The 20,905-nt window shown below is 40.1% G+C and overlaps 2 protein-coding genes across 9 annotated transcripts in view; one reads left to right on the top strand and one right to left on the bottom strand.

Moving 5' to 3' along the window:
- APPL2 (adaptor protein, phosphotyrosine interacting with PH domain and leucine zipper 2) overlaps positions 1–16,308 on the top strand; it is a 77,568-nt gene extending 61,260 nt beyond the window's left edge. For 3 of the 5 annotated variants that reach the window (XM_042843620.2, XM_065564892.1, XM_065564924.1), the window contains one exon: positions 1,420–2,930. In XM_042843620.2, the coding sequence (XP_042699554.2) occupies positions 1,420–1,452 (33 nt within the window). In that variant the 3' untranslated portion in view covers positions 1,453–2,930. Of the gene's footprint in view, positions 1–1,419; positions 2,931–13,835; positions 13,915–16,035 lie in introns of those variants that run through there. The other 2 variants (XM_008179371.4, XM_065564914.1) reach the window with 1 other exon arrangement.
- WASHC4 (WASH complex subunit 4) overlaps positions 1–20,905 on the bottom strand; it is a 59,518-nt gene that overhangs the window by 3,739 nt on the left and 34,874 nt on the right. For 2 of the 4 annotated variants that reach the window (XM_005300781.5, XM_065564799.1), the window contains exons 19-32: positions 20,426–20,531; positions 19,290–19,406; positions 17,951–18,119; positions 17,279–17,433; positions 16,515–16,589; positions 16,316–16,420; positions 13,580–13,714; positions 12,626–12,734; positions 11,782–11,848; positions 10,915–11,001; positions 5,255–5,402; positions 3,537–3,633; positions 2,594–2,790; positions 1,661–1,760 (exon numbers count right to left, since the gene is read on the bottom strand). In XM_005300781.5, coding sequence (XP_005300838.2) covers positions 1,661–1,760; positions 2,594–2,790; positions 3,537–3,633; positions 5,255–5,402; positions 10,915–11,001; positions 11,782–11,848; positions 12,626–12,734; positions 13,580–13,714; positions 16,316–16,420; positions 16,515–16,589; positions 17,279–17,433; positions 17,951–18,119; positions 19,290–19,406; positions 20,426–20,531 — 1,667 coding nt within the window. The remainder of the gene's footprint in view (positions 1–1,660; positions 1,761–2,593; positions 2,791–3,536; positions 3,634–5,254; positions 5,403–10,914; positions 11,002–11,781; positions 11,849–12,625; positions 12,735–13,579; positions 13,715–16,315; positions 16,421–16,514; positions 16,590–17,278; positions 17,434–17,950; positions 18,120–19,289; positions 19,407–20,425; positions 20,532–20,905) is intronic. The other 2 variants (XM_042843619.2, XM_065564818.1) reach the window with 1 other exon arrangement.

Genomic DNA, 20,905 nt, shown 5'->3' on the forward strand with positions numbered 1-20,905 from the left:
TGCATACGACTGGCAAGTTTACCATGACTATGAATACTTATCCTGACGTGTCTTTCAGAGGAATACTCTATATAATTGTGGCTGGTTAACTCAAAGTTACCACAGTAGTTGTCCTTTTCTATTAACTTTTTTTTTTTTTTTAAATCTGAATAGTAATTTGAGCACCTCCACCCAGAGTGAATAGAAATTTTAAAATGTACATGAAAAACTAACGCTATTTCATCCTAAAAAAAGTTTCCTTAGTGAACTAGCCAGCTTCCCTTGGTAGAAACAATAACGGATCCTTTTAGGACAGTCCCCTTGATCTGTCTACTCCCTTTATGTTTCTGGCAGACTTACAGTGGCACATTTTATTTACATTTTTAAAATGAAAAATTGTGTGTGTTTTTAGCTGAAAACTCATAACATCTGTGATAAGAACCTACCAGAACTACAGACAGGAAATTTATGTTGTATTACCTTTAAAAGAGGCATTTCTGGCCAAGTGCTGCTAATTCTGTTTTCAACTTCACTACATTCACCTGAGTGGGATTAGCTATAGCTATTTTCCTAAATTGCTGGACAATCATACATCTACCTCACAATTCTTGTGAGCACTTTTCATTTTTTAAAGAGACAGGCTTTCAACCACAGCATGCTAACTCTCCCTGCCCAAGAAAGCCTATAGAAATTTGTGTGGTAGGATTATTCTCCTGACACTGAATATATATAACGCCTACTAATGTTAATTGGGCGCTTCACCTAAACCATGAATCAACAATATACTCCTTAAATCCTATATTAGCAGCTCATTTGCCAAGATTGTGAGCATCTGCATGTTAGAAGTATAGTATGTTCAAGCTTTTATCTCCCTACATGTTGCCAATGATCTCTGTATGAGTGTTAAAAATAGTTCCTTAATCACAGCTAAGGCTACGGTTTAGTCATGGGTATTTTTAGTATAAGTCATGGACAGGTAATGGGCAATAAACAAAAATTCATGGCCTGTGATTGTACTATAAATACCCATGACTAAATCTTGGCTGTGGGGCTGCTCCAGCAGCGACCAATGTGGCTGTCCCCAGGGCTGCCAGAGCAGCTGTCCCGGGGCCAGCTGCTTGGGTGGCCCTGGGGTCAGCCACAATGGCCGCTGCTGAAGTCGCAGAGAGTCACAGAATCTGTGACTTCCGTGACAGACATGGAGCCCTAATCACTGCCACTGAACTGTAGCTAGTAGCAATGAAGAATAATTCAAATGGCATTCCTTCAAAGAGTTTATCATAAAGACAGTGGAGGGGAGGAGTATACCATTACCAAACTGGTGATGGTGAGAATGATAATGCATTTAGCCCATTAAGTGATATTACTGTTATTTGCCTTCCTCCCCCTATCACTGGCTTTTGGGCTCAATAATCCATTTTAAAATTCACTCCACTCCAGATATCATCACCATCAGCTGTCCTTGAGTCCTGAATCACCATTAGGTTCTGACATCTGGAGTGTGTAGGAGTTCTGCTGAATCAGCTGATAGTAAGAAGAATGTAGTTACACAGGACAAGGAGAGCGTGCCCCATGTTGAAGTCTGAGTCATATTGCACAGGAAACCACAAAATCCCACTCAGGGTATCTCTGAAGACACAAGAATGTCAAGTTCTAAAAAAGTTGTACAACATTCACTAACCTTCTCTCTCTTTCTTTTCCTGGTTTTCTTCTGCTGCAGTTTTGTCTGCTCTAAAAAATATTCTTGCACTGCTTAGCGAGAAATAAAGCAGTTCAAACTCCTAATTAAAAATATTGAGACAAGAAAGAGACTTTCAGTAAGCAGGAGTATATCACAGAATTATTATCTACAGCATGTGTGAATGGGATCTGCAGAAGCACCTAAGTGAAAGTTAATGGGATTTGTGCTTTTAAGTCACTTAGGTGCTTTTGGAAATCCTACTTTATACCTTGTTCACATGTGTTTTACAAAGCACTTAGACTGGCCAAAAGAACTTTATATTAGTGTATTAAATAGATTAAGTCTTGAGTCACATGTGTTACTTCTATACATTTGAATTACTGTTACCTTACAGATATAAGGGGTGGTATTATCTACATAAGACAGAAAGAATTGTAATTTTTGTGCCTTGAAGTTAAAAGTACTATATTTCAAGATACTGAATAACGCTTGCCTTTCCTCGGTTTGATAGCTGAGACATTATTCATCTTCACAATTCACAGAAGTCATAATATCCAATGCTATGAACCAAGCTCCTTTGACTCTCTATACACAAACATATACATCATCATATTGTTTACTCCTAATTCCATGGTCAGTCATTCTCTCTCAAGTTAGCCACCTATTGTAGATTTCAAGCTCTTAGGAGCAAGGTATTTCTCTTCTAACACATCTTAAAGCACCAAGCACGCTTACAGCATTAAATACATAATTAATACCACCCAGCTCATCCCTTCTTTTGAGAAGGGCATTTTTTTGTGCTAGGCAGCAGTAAATAGTTTAATGGTCTCTACAAATTCTTGATGATGCTTTCTATAGCACTAATAACCAACTGAACCAAGACAAGCAAATGTGGAGTTCAATACAAGTCATATAACGGGAACCATAATGTACCTGTAAGCAAACTTCCAGTCGCTTGTGAGTAAGATTCATAGTCTGTAGTAGCTTTTCATCTTGACTAGTTGATTGCACATTCTGTTGCTTAGCTACTGCTCTTATCTCCTTCACATACTTCTCCCTGACTGACTGGAACCAGTGAAGTGAATCAAACTCCTGGTACTGATTCAAAAGCTTTAGAATGTAAGCCACACCTGCAGTCATTAACAAACCATTTACCAAAGTCAAATTGAACAAATTGAACAAATGCAGGTACATATTCGCTTTACATGCTACGTTACAATTAAGTCTTAACTATGAAGCTACAATAAAGAGCAAGTTTTACTTTATAAAACATCACAGCTAGATGTGCTTTTATGCATGCGCCCCTAAAAATAAAAATGTTGAAATAAATAAAATGGTTAAAACACCCAACAAATGATGAAACAGACTTGTGTAAAATTCCATTTTCCTGTGAAGTGTTGTCTGTCCTTGTAGTGCACGTAGAGACGTAAGAGAACTAAGTATACAGCATTGAAACTGGAAAGCAATAATCTACACAAGTCCGTCATGCTGAAGTAAGGACAACTCAAATTTTAAAGGTTTCAGAGTAGCAGCCGTGTTAGTCTGTATCCGCAAAAAGAACAGGAGTACTTGTGGCACCTTAGAGACTAACAAATTTATTTGAGCATAAGCTTTCGTGGGCTGCAGCCTACTTCATCAGATGCATGTAGCGGACTGTATTTCCCACTACATGCATCCGATGAAGTAGACTGTAGCCCATGAAAGCTTATGCTCAAATAAATTTGTTAATCTCTAAGGTGTCACAGGTACTCCTGTTCAAATTTTAAAATCACAAATAGTGGGCAATGCTAAACATAAAAGTTTTGGCAAATTATTATTTTGTAAAGTCTTGATCACGCCAATTGATTGGAAGACTAGACAGTATGCTCAAACTTACCCATGGCAAAACCATCATCAGTGAAAGCTGCTCCACCTTTGTTCTTTTTATTCAGCTTCTCTTTACAGCTAATTGAATGTTCTACGAAGTTGAGAGTCTGAAATGAAGGAAAGGTAGTTGTTCCAAAGAATGTCATTTCAGACTTGGTCTACACTAGCACTTCTGTTGGCAAAACTTTTGTCAGTCAGGGGTGTGAAAAAACACACCTCTTACAGACAAGTTTCACCGACAAAAGCTGAAGTGTGGACAGCGATAAGTCGACAGGGAGACCTTACAGTGGCACAGCTGCAGTGGTACAGCTGTGCCGCTGTAAGATCTGTAGTGCAGACATAACCCGAGAGTAAGATTTTGTAAAATAAAAGGTGGTCATTTGCAATTTTGTCAGTTGTAAAATATAATTACATCCAAAAACCCAAGCTAAATTCCGAGACCCTGATTTATAAGGGTTTTGGATGGACAGTCCATCTGTTTCCTAGGCTTTGGGGGAGAAAGTCAGCTGAGGATTGGAGGGTTCTGAGTTTGCACAATAGAATTAATAATGTACGGTATAATTTTCATTATATTTGGTGGTGATGTCAAGTGCTTTATATTAATATAAGGGACAGAATAGGAGCACAGAACAGGTGTCCAATGGAGGTTTAAATAAAGCTAAATATAAACAAAATAAATGACTTTTCTTAAACCTAACCCAAAGATCTAAGATGTTTTTTGAAAGCTCACTAAAGACAGTATTTTAAATTAGTATTGAATTACTCAATTTTATTTAGAAAGTCACACAGGAGAGTCTCATGCAGTTTTATTACTCTGTTTAGATGGAGCTACTGTTTCATATCATTGAAGCACTAGCACACAATGGATGTGTTTTAGGCGGAAGGCCAATTCTCTTCAATCACCCAGTGGGCAAACCAATAGTTTATTAATACACACACCAGAGTGGTGCATTCATTAGAGTGTAGCTCAATATAGTTAAATGTTCAAAAAGATATTTAATGAAGCTTTCTGAAATGCAGCCATCTCTGAAAAACAGCTGAAAGATGTAGGGAGAAGGAGAGAAACGTTTCCCCTACTTGTTTGCATATATTCATTCATTATTTTTCTAGATTTTCCTTCGATTATGTGGCCCCCTTTTCCTCATTTACATCGCCCATGATGCCACAATCACAGCTGGAGGTTCAGCCACCTTCAGCTAATTTTCTAGTATAAAAGCAAGTTTTGGAATAATGAACAGTTCCCAATTTTGGCCTTGATCATGCAATCGATCCAAGTGGGCAGAACCCTGCTGAAGTCAGTGGGGCTCTGCACGGAGGCAAGGATCTTCCTGACCAGATCCAACTGCAGGATGAGGGCCTTAGAGTTTATACACTAGAACCTGGAGTTAAAAGTGGTTGGAGGTCCCCAAGCTGCTGCTGGAAGGACACTTTTGGGGAAGATGCATTTAATATCATTGCTTTTTCTCCTTTCATTCCTGTCTTTTTTCATCACATGCTATCCCAGATGCCTCTCTTCTCTCTCTCCCATTAAGATTCCTCCACTGACTTAATGTAATGGATGGAAAGATTTTTTTAAAGTTACTCTTCCAGAGGTCCAATCTGTGCATTGTTGGGAGTTGGTCCTTAAGTCGGCTTGAATAGCCTACTACACATGTACTTGTGGTTTAATGTTATGCATCATAAATAAAAAAAAAAGTTCACATCAATAAAAGTGGCAAAAATACTAACCAGTGGGGGAACAATAATGTAAAAGTTGCGCAAGTGCATGTTCTTTGGACTGCGGAATTCGGGAGCAAACACGTCGACAAGCATTTTGAAGTACTCTGTCCCTTCTGCAGAATTACGTGTGAGATCAGTGAGGACAGAATCCAACTGCCTGCAAAGAATGAGAAAATTTCTTATCTGATCATTTTCTGTGGCACAGATCTTCTCCTCATTCATCACTAATAGTTAGTACCCCACCTATGGGATTTGGAGGCAGTCCAGTGTTTGTTGCTGGAGGCTCCAGGAGTAAACCCAGCCCTTCAGTCCAGGCAACCAGAAGAGCTGTTCTACAGTTGTAGAAACACTCCAGCAACTGATTATTAGTATTAAGACAACTGGGTATAATGTAATAAACAACCTAAAACAATTACATGTCTAAATCTCCCTTAAGAGAAAAATTCCATTTTGTATTTTGGTAATTTATCAGATTGCCAGGGTGGCTGAATGAAGAGAGAAACTGCTAACAGAAAGAAAATTATTAGGCAAGAAATTTCTCATTCTGTTGCACAACTTCTCTCCTAATTCATCACTAACGGGAAGTAGCCAGCAGTGAATCTTAGAAGTTGGGGGGGGGGTATGCAGAGTTTATTATTAATTATTATTATTATTACTACTACATTAGAATAAAAGTCAGGAAGGGAAAGGTTTCCCCACATATAAGTCAAGAAATTAGGTAGAAACCAACCCAGAACACCCTGCTACCAAAGGCTCGCCTCTGCAGATGAACGGAAATTTACTTTGCAACTCTTCGGATGAGGCTCATACACATTGTGACGTTGCACTCTTTATGATTTTATGAAAATATGCTAATGTAACTGCTTCATGCAAAAGATCTCTTGTAAGGTATAATTAGAAAGCTTATAATCTACTGAGTGTGTTCATCCTATTTGTATAAATGTACCACTCTTGTATCTGAAACTAGAAATATGAAATATAACTCTGAGGGCCTATTGTAATTATGCAAAGTGTGGGCCATTAATGTTGTTTGGAATCTTGATGACTCCCACTAACCAGGACAATTAAGAACATAAGAACAGCTGTACCAGGTCAGACCAAAGGTCCATCTAGCCCAGTATCCTGTCTGCCGACAGTGGCCAATGCCAGGTGCCCCAGAGGGAGTGGACCAACAGGCAATGACCAAGTGATCTCTCTCCTGCCATCCATCTCCATCCTCTGACAAACAAACAGAGGCTAGGGACACCATTCCTTACCCATCCTGGCTAATAGCCATTAATGGACTTAACCACCATGCATTTATCCAGTTCTCTTTTAAATGCTGTTATAGTCATAGCCTTCACAACCTCCTCAGGTAAGGAGTTCCACAGGTTGACTGTGCGCTGCGTGAAGAACTTCCTTTTATTATTTAAACCTGCTACCTATTTAATTTCATTTGGTGACCCCTAGTTCTTGTATTATGGGAATAAGTAAATAACTTTTCCTTATCTACTTTCGCCACATCACTTATGATTTTATATACCTCTATCATATCCCCCCTTCGTCTCCTCTTTTCCAAGCTGAAGAGTCCTAGCCTCTTTAATCTCTCCTCATATGGGATCCGTTCCAAACCCCTAATCATTTTAGTTGCCCTTTTCTGAACCTTTTCTAGTGCCAGTATATCTTTTTTTAGATGAGGAGACCACAACTGTACGCAGTATTCGAGATGTGGGTGTACCATCGATTTATATAAGGGCAATAATATATTCTCAGTCTTATTCTCTATCACCTTTTTAATGATCCCTAACATCCTGTTTGCTTTTTTGACTGCCTCTGCACAGTGCGTGGACATCTTCAGAGAACTATCCACAATGACTCCAAGATCTTTTTCCTGACTTGTTGTAGCTAAATTAGCCCCCATCATATTGTATATTGTATTAGACAGAGACTTGCGTGTTTTATTTTATTTTGTTTGGTAATTCACTTTGTTCTGTCTGTAACTACTTGGAACCACTTAAATCCTACTTTCTATATTTAATAAAATCCCTTTTTACTTATTAACCCAGAGTATGTATTAATACCTGGGGGGGCAAACAGTGGTGCATCTCTCTTTATCAGTGTTATAGAGGGCAAACAATTTATGAGTTTACCTTGTATAAACTTTATGCAGGGTAAAACGGATTTATTTGGGTTTTAGACCCCATTGGGAGTTGGGCATCTGAGTGTTAAAGATAAGAACACTTCTGTTAGCTGCTTTCAGTCAAGTCTGCAGCTTTGGGGCAAGTAATTCAGACCCTGGGTCTGTGTTGGAGCAGACTGGCATGTCTGGCTCAACAAAACAGAGTGCAGGGGTCCCGAGCTGGCTGGGAAAGTAGGGGCAGTAGTAGTCTTGGCACATCAGTTGGCAGCTCCCAAGGGGGTTTCTGTGATTCAACCCATCACACACATTTTCCCCAATACTCCGAGAGACTTCTGTGAATAGTTTCCCAGATTCCTAGCATGCCAACTGGTGCAGAATTCTAACATCTTGCCTGCAGCAACTTTGAGGCCCTAGAGCCTTGGCATTTTGGATAGAGTGAGCTGAACAGGGTACCCTTGGCTTTTGTACTCCATATGCTTGAGATATATCTTTAGAGTGCTAGGAATGTCCATGTATGCCTCAAACTTCCAAAGGGATGGCTAAGGGTTAGAACAAAATTTTAGCTTAATATTTGGTTTCAAATCAGTAGTCTGTCCTCATTTGGATCTTATGATGGCCTCAAAGGAGACATCTACAGAAAAAAATCTATTTCAAAATGCTTGAAAGGGACGATATTTAGAGTACCTTGCAAGCCACTGGCATCCTGGCCTGGAAAAGTCCTGCAGATTTGTTTGGTTTGGTTGGGGTTTTTTTAATTTTGGTTTTGTTTGTTTTTCGGTAGTGCACGTGTGGTACTTCCCCTGGCAGTTTACAGGTGGAAGATAGCATGCTGCCTATCCTGGTCTGAGGACCACTCAAACCTCGATTGTAGAAGTCACTTTTTAGATGTCCGCATGAAAGGTTGCCTGCCTGCTCCCCAAGGCTGGCTAGCTCCCAAGTAAGTACTGTTGGAGCAGCCCCGTACCACTCAGGGCTTTACTCAGTAACAGGATCATTTTGAACCTGGGAAGGAATTTCTCACTTACCCCTCTGTAATCCCATGATGGTGCAACTTCATGGGGAGCAGAAGCCTCAGAAGCCTCTGTTCTGGTCACAGGCTGCCTGAAGTACTCCTTACACTTTAATGAGCAGCCAGCCAGCGGAGGGGGACAGGGAGCAAGAGAGGGAGAGAGAAAACCCCTTTCCCTGGCAGAGCAAGGTTTTATTACTATAAGTAGGCACAATTCCCATTCTGCTGCTGCCTGAAATCTGCACCCCTTTCCCTGGCTGTGAGTGAGGGTCCTTGGACTGAAATTTCCACTATGCAGCAATCTGAGGGAGGGCTTCCAGGCTTTTCTGCAGGGCCAGACATGCTGTCAGGTGGGAAAGGGGCAGTGAGCTTGATACAGAACACAGAGACTCTGTGTAGGAGAAAAGCACCAGCAAACACTCCCTCGAGGGAGCAGGGTGGTGAAGTCAAAGGAGAGGGGGTTTGACCCCGGATTTTCACTCCACTTGCTCAGTAATACTAATTGCTGCCTTGCAAAAGCTGATGCTAGCTTTTGATTTTTGGGATTCCAGAATCTCAGCGTTTGCTAGACCTGAGTACCAGGAAATTGTGCCAATTCCTAGTGGAAGGAAGGGGAATGGTGCAGGAGCCCCACTTCTTTCCCCAGGGAGCAGAGGACCCATTTCAGTATCTGGAGGATGGGACTTAGGGATCATTGGGGGGGCGGGGGGGGAAGGGGGAGGGCAGGTTGTTCCTCTCCTTCCTTCCCATCTGTTGGAGGACTTACCCCAAGCTGGCTGGATAGCATCCTCCTCATCCTTAGACTCTGCATTAGAGTTGCAGCTCTTGGGATGGGGGGACCTGACATACCGGTCCAGTCTGAGCCCCATGTCCTGACAGAGAACAGGCAGGACATCATTTGCCCTCTGAAGAGCCTGTAAATGGTGCCTTGCATGGAAAACACGGCTTAGATTTAGTCTGCTGTTTTCAGGATAGCTCTGCCATGCCTGAATGGGGCAGAGGTGTCCTGGAGAGGAGGGTGCTTCATTGGTGGAGCTCGGTGGTTGAAACCATCTCACTGTCAAATACTCAATCCGGGGGAAGAAGAGGAAGAGAAGGAAGATAAATTGCTGCTGCATGAACAAAGAAAGAAGGTAATAGGAAACCGAACCACCAACTTGTTCCATTGCTGGAGACAGAAAATCTAGAGGCCTGAGCTGAAGGGCTAGGCTTAGTCCTGGAGCCTCCAGCAGCAACACTGGACTGCCTCCAAATTCTATAAGTGTGGGGTATTAACCATTACTGGTGAATGCAGAAAGAAGCTGGATAACAGAAAATTATACGTATCCACTCTTAAAAAGTTCAGAATTATGGGAATACGTTTTCTAGAGATTCACTCCAAGCAAAGACAGCTCCCTTCAATGACAAAGAAGTAGTGAGAAAACGAGTGCAAAGTTTTATTAGTTTACATCTCAAATCAGAAAGCATATAGCAAGGAATTAAGCCAGACCTGTATAGCAAGTGTGACTGCACTAAAGGTTGTGGAACTCTATGGCAACATGGTAAAACTTTCCTCGACCTCCTCAAAACACCACTCTGTTTAACTCAGAATTTCCACCTGGATGAAGTGACAAATCTAGTATTTGCTCACAGCAGAAATGATAAAGAAAGCTCATGTTTTGTTATCTGGATCTATAGCCAGCTAACAGGTGAGCAGAATACAGTTATATCCATAGACTTAGAACAAGAAGGGGCTTATTTTAGCAGCAGGTAAAGGCTATAAAGCAGAAGATTTGCTTGTTTCCCATCCATAGCCCCAAAAGAGTAATTTAAGGTTCAGTTTTAAGACAGGCTTTGAAAGATGACTATCAGAAAGTTTTGCCAATTGAGAAATTCCCTGTACCCATTGCTGGTCACACTCTGATGCCTCTAAACAAGGAAAGAAAACCAACAGAAATCTAAGCTTGAATCACTTAAAATACATCAGTGTTCAGAACACATTTTAGCAAATGTGGTTCAGATAGGCCACCACCAGCTATTGCTATTCTCTGTATGAGAGAATACTTTTGAGAAGAGCCCAATACAGTTGAAAGCACTGGTTTCCTCCTACACATTTCACCAGTGTGTTCCAAATGGAAAATGTTCATTTTCCTCCATTCCTTCCACTACACAAGCCAAGGTGGCCAGGTGGTGCTTTCCCCAGAGTCCTCAATGATATCTGAACAGGCCTTGGAATAGGATTAGTGAAGCGGGTTTGTTTTTAAAGTCTCTCTGTAACCAGAAAGGAGATTTCTAAAACTTAAGACATTTACAGGCTAGAACTTTCCTCACCAAATGATAATTTTACAGAGCAGCTGAGTTCCAAATGGATCCAATTGGTACAAATGTCATTTTCAGTTTAGCATCTTTAAAGCAATAGTGTCTGATTAAACAAATTAAAGACATTAATTTCATTTATCTTTTGTAAAGCATATGAATTTTTTAAATAAGAAAGGCACAAAACACAAGTTTAAAAACAAAGACGCTTGCCTCCCCACATCTCAAAACACAATGTCGGGTTACCTTGCTGCTTTTTGTGTTTCTTCTGAGAGTCCTTCTTCTTTCACTAGTTCCTCAAAATTAACAATATCTTCAAGGTCAGGAACAAACCTACACAATTATTGTGTGTTAGGTTTACATTTAACTGTGGTTTATTCACTGATGCATCAATTAAGTTAAATTATAAATAAATTACACAATGAACCACCCTTGCCTTCAAGGCTCTGACATTGCTCTGCGTACATCTCTCTCTCTCTCACCCAGGGTCTGTTAATTCCACTACCAGCCTTGTTCCCTTCCTATCTTTCTTCCACAAGAATCTCTGCACTCTCTCCCATGTTGCCCTGCTATGCCTGCAGTGTCCTCCCCAATCTCATATGCTACACAAGCTCCCACTCCTCCAAAAGCATCCTTCAACCATGACCCATACTTCCACACCATCCAAATAAAATCATAGCTAACAAACAAGAGGAAACATGATGAACACCTTGAGAAAACATCCAGCCTCATAATACTGCCCATAAACCACCCACTCCCCTCACCTGACGCCATCTCTTTTTCTGCCATATACCATATGGTACAACACCTAGCTTGTAAACTTTGGAGGGTACAAACTGTGTCCTGTTCTCTCTGTAAAATGTTATGTACACTATAGCACTATATGCAATGATAATCAATCATTTTGGTCTTTAAGAGCTCACCTATGTAATGTGCTATACTATACAAAAGGTTATGGTTTTGCAATGTAAGGGATTCTGAACTAGTTTGCAGGACAAGAGATACAATTCCTTTGTATCCTTATACAGTGTCCTTAAGGGAATATCAGTATGAATTGGGTAGCACAGGGATATAAAATATTAGTAGCAGCATGAAATATATTCATGTAGGTACCTAATTGCACTACTACAGCAGTGAAGTCCACCAGATCTTATCATTCGCACATAGCCCATTGCATTGCCTTTAAAAACAAGAAAAACAGGAACATACCTAAGTTAGATATTTACATGTACACATTTCAAAATCCCTGTTAACTCTGAAATTCTGATGCCTTGGGGTAGCCAGAATGGTTTTATAAGAGAAATATTCTGAAGCTAATTACACGGAGAAAAAAAATGCAGATACTTTAGAGTTTAATGGCACAAAGTCCAACTAGAGGAACAAAACATGAGCCATGACTGGCTTCATCTAAGGAGATTATGCTCACACGCACTACATTTTTAAACTCCTTAACTAAGGTCCAGTAAGATACAGGAAATGTTTGTAAGATCAGGCTTTAGATCCCTACACCATTGGTGGCATCAGTGTGCCAAAAGTATTACTACAACTAGTAAATCAAATTTAACTATTATAATATATGCACACATTTGTATTTGATTCAAAACACCTTTTGAAGTATCTAACAGAACTGTACTTCCCGTTTAGTGGGAAAGATACTCAACCTGGATGAATGGTGCCTCAGTCAAACAAATAAAAATTGAACCCAAAGCAAATAAAAAAAAAAAAAAAAACATTCATACAAGCTCTAGATACATCTTATATTAAAACATTTAGGACCCATTTTTGTGTAATTAGGTAAAACTCCAATTACTTCAATGGAAGTGCACCTGCTTATATCAGGCTTGAATTTGGGCTTCAACCTTAAAATATAGGTAAAATAAGCAGTGTAGTTATAGGATTACAAAGACTTCTGCCATTAAAATGTTTGTACCATATTTTTAGATACAGTGATGCATACCTATCTGACTTATGAGCTGCCTGAATTGGTCAAGGTAACTTTGTCCGTCAGGCGTTATTCCAAGTTTTCTGATGCCCCGGTTGAACTTCTCTGCTCTCTCAAAGGGATACTAGAGAAACAATTTTTGCAGTTTGTGAGAATATTTATCTTTGAAGAATCTACTTGACTTTTCATGTCAAACCCCATTTTACCTTCCACCACTATCCCACAAACATTCACACACATTCCTTGTTCAATCTTTGAAAGTGTAACCCTGTCTGTGCATAGTAGTTTGTGAAAGTGTCATTTGACCAGGTCGGGTGTGCAAATTGCAAAGATGAGATCTGTTACTGCTATATATAAACAAGACAGCACTCTTCTTATAAGAGCAAACTACATACAAAGAACATTCCAGTACATTTTTATTCCAAACATTAAGCCTCAAATTTTTCAGAATTAGACGTGCAATGGTGGGAGATGAGAATTAGGCACAAGGCCTTGAGAAAGGGATAGCTACTGTACTCGTATACCAAGTTTGTGCATTAATGTCAACAGTGACCTCTATTACAAAATAGACAGGAATATTTATTGTAACTTTGGTAAACTTGATTTGGACTGGAGGTTTAGAACAACACTAGACTATATCTGCACCAAGCATCATTATCAGGTTAACAAGAGAATAAACGTACCCCATCCTATAATACAAAGGAGTGACATGTTGTGTCTGCTGATGAGTACCATCTAGTGTTCAGTAAGCAATTAGAATCAGATAAGCCAGTCTCAATGCAGGAATTTGTATACACTGCAACACTGTATTTTGATAGACCGGAAGGTGCCACTTGTCTATAAACATATAATTTTCCTTTTATTTAAAAAGTGACATTTGTAGTTCAGTGCATATCAGCTTTTCAGTGCAAAGGCAGCACAGTTTTTAATCAAGTTATTGTTTATCCAAGAACTCCACATGTAGTGTACCTTATGATCATTTTGATCCTTGACTTCCCTGAAGAATCGGATATCTTTGATCAGTCTGGATTTGATATGTTCATCATACATGAACTGGCTAAAGATATAGAACTTTTTCCTCAGAAACTGGTAAGTGAAATTAACCTGCAGTAAAATTAAAAATTCAGAATTAGAGAAACCCTTTCAAATTAACATGATTCTCTAGTGACTATCATTCAGTAGCTTCTTGAAGCTTTTATTCCATATTATGACATACTTTTTGTAGGTGGACAGTTCAACACAGCCTGCCCCATTTTGTGGATCTCAAAGAGACTCAACCTGAGCAACTTTCTTCCTAAAGAAAGGTAAATCTTTTGTTGGAAGGTTTAATTTCCTTTAGAAAGGCCAATAAGGGAGCAAAGGGAACCTGGAATATAGGCTGATCTTTTAAAGCTCACGACTAGTATAGGAACTAGTTCTGGAGTATCCAGTTGCTGTCCCTCTTCTTAGCGTATGGGAAACCATGCCTCAGGTGGCTCATGACCAGGATTCATAACAGTGGGGCAACAGTGAAGCTCACTGAATGTCTGCTTTCATTGCAGTAAATTCTATAGCTAAGATTACATGCAAAGTTTCATTATAACCTTCCCACCTTCTTTTCACTTACTCAAAAGTTTCTAAAATATTGTCCCTTGGAATTAACCACCTCCTCCTTTTTCCCCCCTAAGTTACAGTTCATTCCCTGGTCTGCGTGGACAATCTAGACCGTGGGTGGGCAAACTGTTTTGGGCCGAGGGCCACATCTGGATGGGGAAATTGTATGCAGGGCAGGGGGTTGGGGTGCGGGAAGGAGTGCGGGGTGTGGGAGGGGGTGCGGTGTGCAGGAAGGGGCTCAGGGCAAAGGATTGGGGCAGAGGAGGGGTGCAGGGTGTATGAGGGGGCTCAGGGAAGGGGGATGGGGTGCAGGAGGGGGCTCACGGCACAGAGTTGGGGTGCAGGAGGGGTGCGAGGTGCAGGCAGGGGGCTTAGGGCAGGGAGTTTGGAGGCAGGGTGCAGGCGGGGTTTGGGCTCCGGCCCGGTGCCGCTTACCTAAAGCGGTGCCGGGGTGGTAGCAGTGCGCACTGGGGCCAGGGCAGGCTCCCTGCATGCCTGCCCTGTCCCCGGCCCCATGCCACTCCAGAAAGCGCTGCAGCCCCTGGAGGAGGGGTGGCGGAGGACTCGGCGTGCGCTGCCCTTGCCGCGCCTCCAGGTACCTCCCCTGAAGCCCCCATTAGTCGTGGTTCCCCGTTCCTGGCCAATGGGAGCTGCGGGGGGGGGGGGGGGAGGGGGGCAGTGCCTGGAGGCAAGGGCAACACACAGAGCCCTCTGCCCCACCCCCACCTGGGGCCCGCAGGGAAGTGGTGCCAACCGCTTCTGAGAGTGGCGCAGGGCCCGCGGCACCATGGGTGGCAGTCCCGTGGGCCAGATCCAAAGCCCTGAGGGGCCGGATCCGGCCCGCGGGCCATAGTTTGCCCACCCCTGATCTAGACAACAGGCAAAAGCGAATAAAGCAGGAGGCGTCCGCCTGGCCAGGAAGTACTGTGAGGTGCAAGACAACTCTATCAGTCACTGATATCTCTGAGACAACCAACTCCAATACGAGAGGAACGTATTATTAGCATCATGCTTGTAAAAGCAAGCACTTTCCTGCATTGCCACAAAGAGTAAGAACCCTCATTTCTAAACATTTTCATTTTGTACATGGTGCGTTAGAGAAAGTGCTTGTCCTTCAGTGCATAGTGCTCATCAAGTTCTTATGTTGTGCTGGCTTGGTAGGAAGAAGGGGACAAAGACAGAGAGGGGTAAAGAGAGAGTGAGAAATTGAGTGGCAGTCCTAATTTGATCATTTTTGGGTTAGTTGGATTTTCCAGTCAAGCTTTGGCACCACACCAGGTTTTTTAATTACTTCAATTACTATGAATATGCAACATGTAAACAGATAAAATGTCTGTTGTAACAAACATCTGCAAAGCTTTACTAGGCTCAATAAACACAGTACTGTTATTTACAGTGTATAGGATGGTGTTCATTTTTACCAGACAGACTGCTGTCCTTATGCCAAAGATCATTACATTCATTCTATTTAGAAATCCTAAGCTCTCTAATAACCCATACCATAGAATAGCATCTAGATTTAAAGAAAGAAGGAAGTAGTAAAAGTCAATGACAAATCTTAGCCAAAGTAAAGTGAAATACATATTTCATAGAAGCCACTTTAAAAATGACCTTGCATTTCCCAAATTCTAAAATGGCAGTCTAAGTTGACTTAGTAGACATCAGCATCACATTTCTCCTGATCTGCTTAAATGAAATGCTATAAAACCCCCATCCTACCAAACTTTAACAAGTAGCGATATATGGCACTTTAATTATAAAGACCATTATTTAGAAGTTAAAGTTTTGTAAACATAATACCTCTGTTTGATAACATTTATTTTCATCTTTAGGGCAATTCAGAGGTCTTCCAGGACATTTCTAAACATCTTGTCAGCTGTGGCATTTGCACAAAGATCTGACTTTATAGAGTAACTACCAGTAATATAACTCATAAAAGACTTTTGATGTTGACTGCTTGGTGTTTGAGGACTACTTTGTTATATTTAATACAAAAAGCTATGTTCGTGCAATATTAAAAACTGCACAGTTAAAAACTCAAAGGTCAGGAAATGCTGGAGTTCTGACGCTGTTCTGTACATATTAAAAAGAAACAGTCCAGAAGATACTTACTGTTGTGTTCATGATTCCTGTGCCGTGAGTTCGAATTGAATTAGCAATGTGCCGGATATTGATAGTGTTCAAATGCTTATTATTACTAGTTCTTTCAATGAAGATCTGCAAAGAAAAGGTCATCATATACCCCATATCAAAACCAAAGCTTATAAAAATCAGATATGAACTACCCACAAAAGTACAGAATACACCTCACCTGATTATTGAGATTGTAGAGGTAGCGAGATACAAAAACATGAATATTTCTCATGATTTCCAAAACATCCAGACCCTGAAACAATATGGCAAAAATCCTTAATGGATTAGAACAACCTCCTGGGAGTCATTCAAATGTATTCAAAGAACTGCTAATTGTGCAAATTAATTACTTGAAAGTCTTTTTGGAAGCAAAGTAATTAGTTATGTATGAAAATCATCACTTTTCCTTTCAATTTTGTGAAAATATCTTTGCAATTTGTTCTGGGCTACTTCAGGGCCTAGATTTATTTTATGGTTTGTTTGTTTGTTTTGTTTTAAATTTTATAGTCAGTGTCACATTAAAATTCAGGTTTTTTGCTTGCATCTTTTAACATTTTTGATTGTCAAGGTTCTTTAATCAAATCTAATAAGTGCAAAGCAAAAAGGGAAAAATTGGACCATTTTCTCAGCTTCCAAATAAAAATGTAAAAGCCTCCATATTCAAGGTTCACAAATTAATAGCTACTTTAAAAAAAAAAATCATTTACTGTTAATTACATCGTTTCACTGCTCAAAAAGAAGACGTATGGGTCTAGGAATCAGGAGTTTTACCTTGGTTATGCCACAGACTTGTTAGTCTTGGGTAAATCGTCTAGGCAAAAATTTTAGAAAATGGCCTCTAATTTTGGGTTCCTCAGTTTCTGTACTTTGTTAATGCCTTGAATAATTATCTAGGACTTCCAGAATAAAGTGGCATATACAATACCCACACATATACCTCACCTGTTCTAAAGTCTGACTGGGAAGATGTGCTTCTGTCATAATTAAGCCATAGCGCTGAGTTGCTAAATTCCTCATTTCACTGTATGTGGCCCAGTCATGAAGAGCTACAGTTGTTAGGTTGTAGAAGGTCTTGTCTAGGTAGTGTGTTACATAAACTGTAAAATCAAGAATAATAAAGTATGCATTAAACTATTAACTGCAGCTCTTAAATTGCTGGGGAATAGCAAAGAAACAAAAAAGGAAAATCCATAAATTCTTGCACTGGCACTTAAAACTGGATTCTCTCGAAGAAAAGACTGTAACAATAGCCCTAGTGGGGTCATCTGTGGGGACTGAACCCAGGACCTCTGCATCTAAAAGCCATGAGCCTTTACTAACTTGAGCTGAAGGACCAAGCCCACTAGCTCAGAGGCAACAAACTCCTAAACCTCTCTATATAAGCTAGCCACTAGAGGTGGGTAAAGAGCCACAACATTAACGACTATGGATTACGCTTGGAACGCCACTTTTGTATATCTAAGCTGCTATTAGGGTGCAACTGAGATCACAGAAATCCATAAAGGAAATAGTTAAGCAAAAAAAAAATAAAGGAATACCAGAAGGATTATCAGAAAAACTAAAGAGATGCGGAGAAGAGTTGAGGGGGAAAAAAGTATATTAAATGCAACCTACCTTTGATGTCAATGAACCGATTGAAAAATCGAATTGGGTTCAGAGAGAAAAAGTGGGCCAGATCCTTCATCCCAACTCTGTAAGGATTTCTGTCATCAAGCTTTAAGTGTGTGTGCACAGAAAGACGTAGATCCTTTTCTATTTCTTTACACAATTTGTCCAGCAAGTGCTATTCAAGGGAGTGATAAAAATGATGCTAAGAGTCCATTCAAAATCCTATTTTAAGAGAGATGAAATTTGCCTACAGAGCAAGAAGGCTAATGACACTAGTGACTGTGACTACAACTTAGAAATAGGTGAACCTGCAGTAGAAAGTCCTTGTTTGAAAATTTCAGAGAGTTCCAGGGACTGGAACTAGCACTAGCAAAAGAGGCCATGTTGATGCCCTAGTAGTCAAACTGAGGACTAATTCAGAAACTACATGGATAACTACCTGTTATTAGAGATAATATGAGATGCCCAACTTCCAAATGAACAGTGTCAGTTCTAGGACACCCATTTACATTGACTAATCAGGAGGATTTAGAATGTTTTTGTGGCCAAGTGAGGCTTCTACAATTTTTTACACCAGTGTGGTTCCTACCTAGATTTAAGCAGAGGCCCATCCATTCCCTGCAACCCCCGCCCCCATTACTGTGACCATTCAAACTAATTTAAAAACCCATTTGGCTTCAACCAAATTCAAACCATGTTTGTTACAACAGCTCAGATGGGACCAATAAGATGAGATGGACAGAGTGGTTGCAAGCCACCAGTGCCTGTTTGCAATCCTAGGTTGAGAACCCCTGGTTTATATAATGAGTCTACAACAGACGTGATTTACTAAGAAAGGTGTAGTTCATTTCCAATAAGACTTTGTACAGTTTAGCAAAACCTTCAATATATTATTTTGTCTGAGATTTTCTCTAGAATCCCAGAATAGATTACATTTGTTGTGGGACTGGACAGAGAGAAAGAGTGGTCCAGTGGTTAAATCACTAGCTAAGGACTTGGGAGATCTGGGTTCAATTCCCTGCTCTTCCTGTGCGACCCTGAGCAAGTTACTTAGTCTCTCTGTGGGTCAGCATCTGTAAATTGGGGGTAATAGCCCTTCTCTAACTCACAGGGATACTGTGAGGATTGATATATTAAAGATTGAGGTATTCAGATACTATGGTAACAAGGCCAGGTAAGAACATGAGATTGAGAAAATGTTCATTTTCTCATGTATCCCCATACTTCACAGCAGTCTCAAAGACTTCTATATAGTTTTTATATAAAAGCTGACTTTAATACACAATCCAAATAAACTGTCACCATTAGACCCCACTCACAGTAAACCCCGAACTTGTACAATTACCTCATTTAAAACTTCCATGATTTCTTTGTCATAGCACTCCAGAAGTACCTCACAGGACTCCAAGTGTCTTGAATGCATCATAGCAGGAACACAGTCCCGTAATGCACTAAACATGTACTTAAAAAACAAAAAGAAACTAATATGCAAACCATAAGACAGACATGTCAACAAACATCTCAAAATATTTAGCATATGAAGGCTAAAATCTGCCCAATTTAAACAGTTTAAAATCTCAAATCCAAAGAACAAGGATCACTTTCTAGTTGATTTTATTTCATATGACTAGTCACTACAATAATGTAAAACCTAACATACTGTAGCTTTAAGCTTTTTAAAAATAATCTGTGTGACTGGAAGACTGATGGATTCAGTTATCCTAAAACAATGAAGGAAAGAATGTTAAGTACTGTAAGCCAATTTGAATGGACTGTTATCGTCCCCACCCCCCAATCATTAGATTAACTAACAAGTATTCAGTTCTAGCCTTTTGCAAGTCCATTACTTAAAATAGTGATTAAACATAAATTCGTCATAGTGGATCAGACAAGTGATTCATCTAGTTTAACATCCTGGACCAGTGGTTCATCCCTGGTAAAAGCCAGTATTGGATGCTTCTGAGTCAGTTTTAAAAAAAAAGTTAGAATGCAATTATCGAGTTATGCAATATTGCACAAGGAGGGGATAAAACTCCAGTATGGCCCCAATGGCAATCCTTTGGAACCCAGGTAATAAGTACCTTATAAATACCTAAATATAAAAATAGATGCACACCGAATCAAAAGATTACTAAGATTTTTCCATTTTTTGTTTTAAATCTGCCAAAGACCTTAATTTAAAAATGAAATGACTGAGGGGCAGGGTAAGGAGAGACAGACAAACCATTGCAAGTGATGCCTACTATTTAAAGTACTGGTTGAGATTTTCAGAGCAGTTTATCAGCCATGCCTTTCATTAATTTTAAAGGGAAGATAAGTCTATCTAAACCCCTTTAATGCTCTGAAAAATCTCAGCCTCCGTTATTTGTAACACTGGACTTGTGATTTTTAACTGTTTTACAATTTTAAGGGTTTTCTTCCCCCGCCTCCCCAGTTCAGCAAGCCACTGTAACTGAACAATTAGGGGTATTTCGTATTTACCTGCAATCTAGATGCATCAACTGCGTTTTCATACACATCATCTAAATAAATTGGGAAGACTGCTCGATGCCAGTACAAGAAGCTACAATCACACTGTGTTTGGACGCTAAAATGCAAGATATTTGTTATTAAACAAAACCCGAAGCAGCGCAAAAGAACATGTAAAGGATGGTGAACTGCACGTCAGCAAGACCATATTTTTGCAGCACTGCCCCCTTTTTTGTTTTTTACGATCATCTACGCCACAGGTTATTTCATAGCACTAATGCTCAAGACACATGTACATGGTATTTATTATTTTTCCACTGGCCTTCAAAAGAAAATGTAAGCTCTTTGACAAATGGATGCCCATTTTCACTATCATATCTGTAAGCACCATATCAAGCTACTGAAATGCTGTTTCAGGGTATACCATACCTAACCTCTGTAATGATATCTTTATGCTTCCTACAGCAACATTATAGTAAAGGAATTACTCTT

Source organism: Chrysemys picta, chromosome 1 (genome assembly GCF_011386835.1).
Source record: "Chrysemys picta bellii isolate R12L10 chromosome 1, ASM1138683v2, whole genome shotgun sequence".
Lineage (NCBI taxonomy): Eukaryota > Metazoa > Chordata > Testudines > Emydidae > Chrysemys > Chrysemys picta.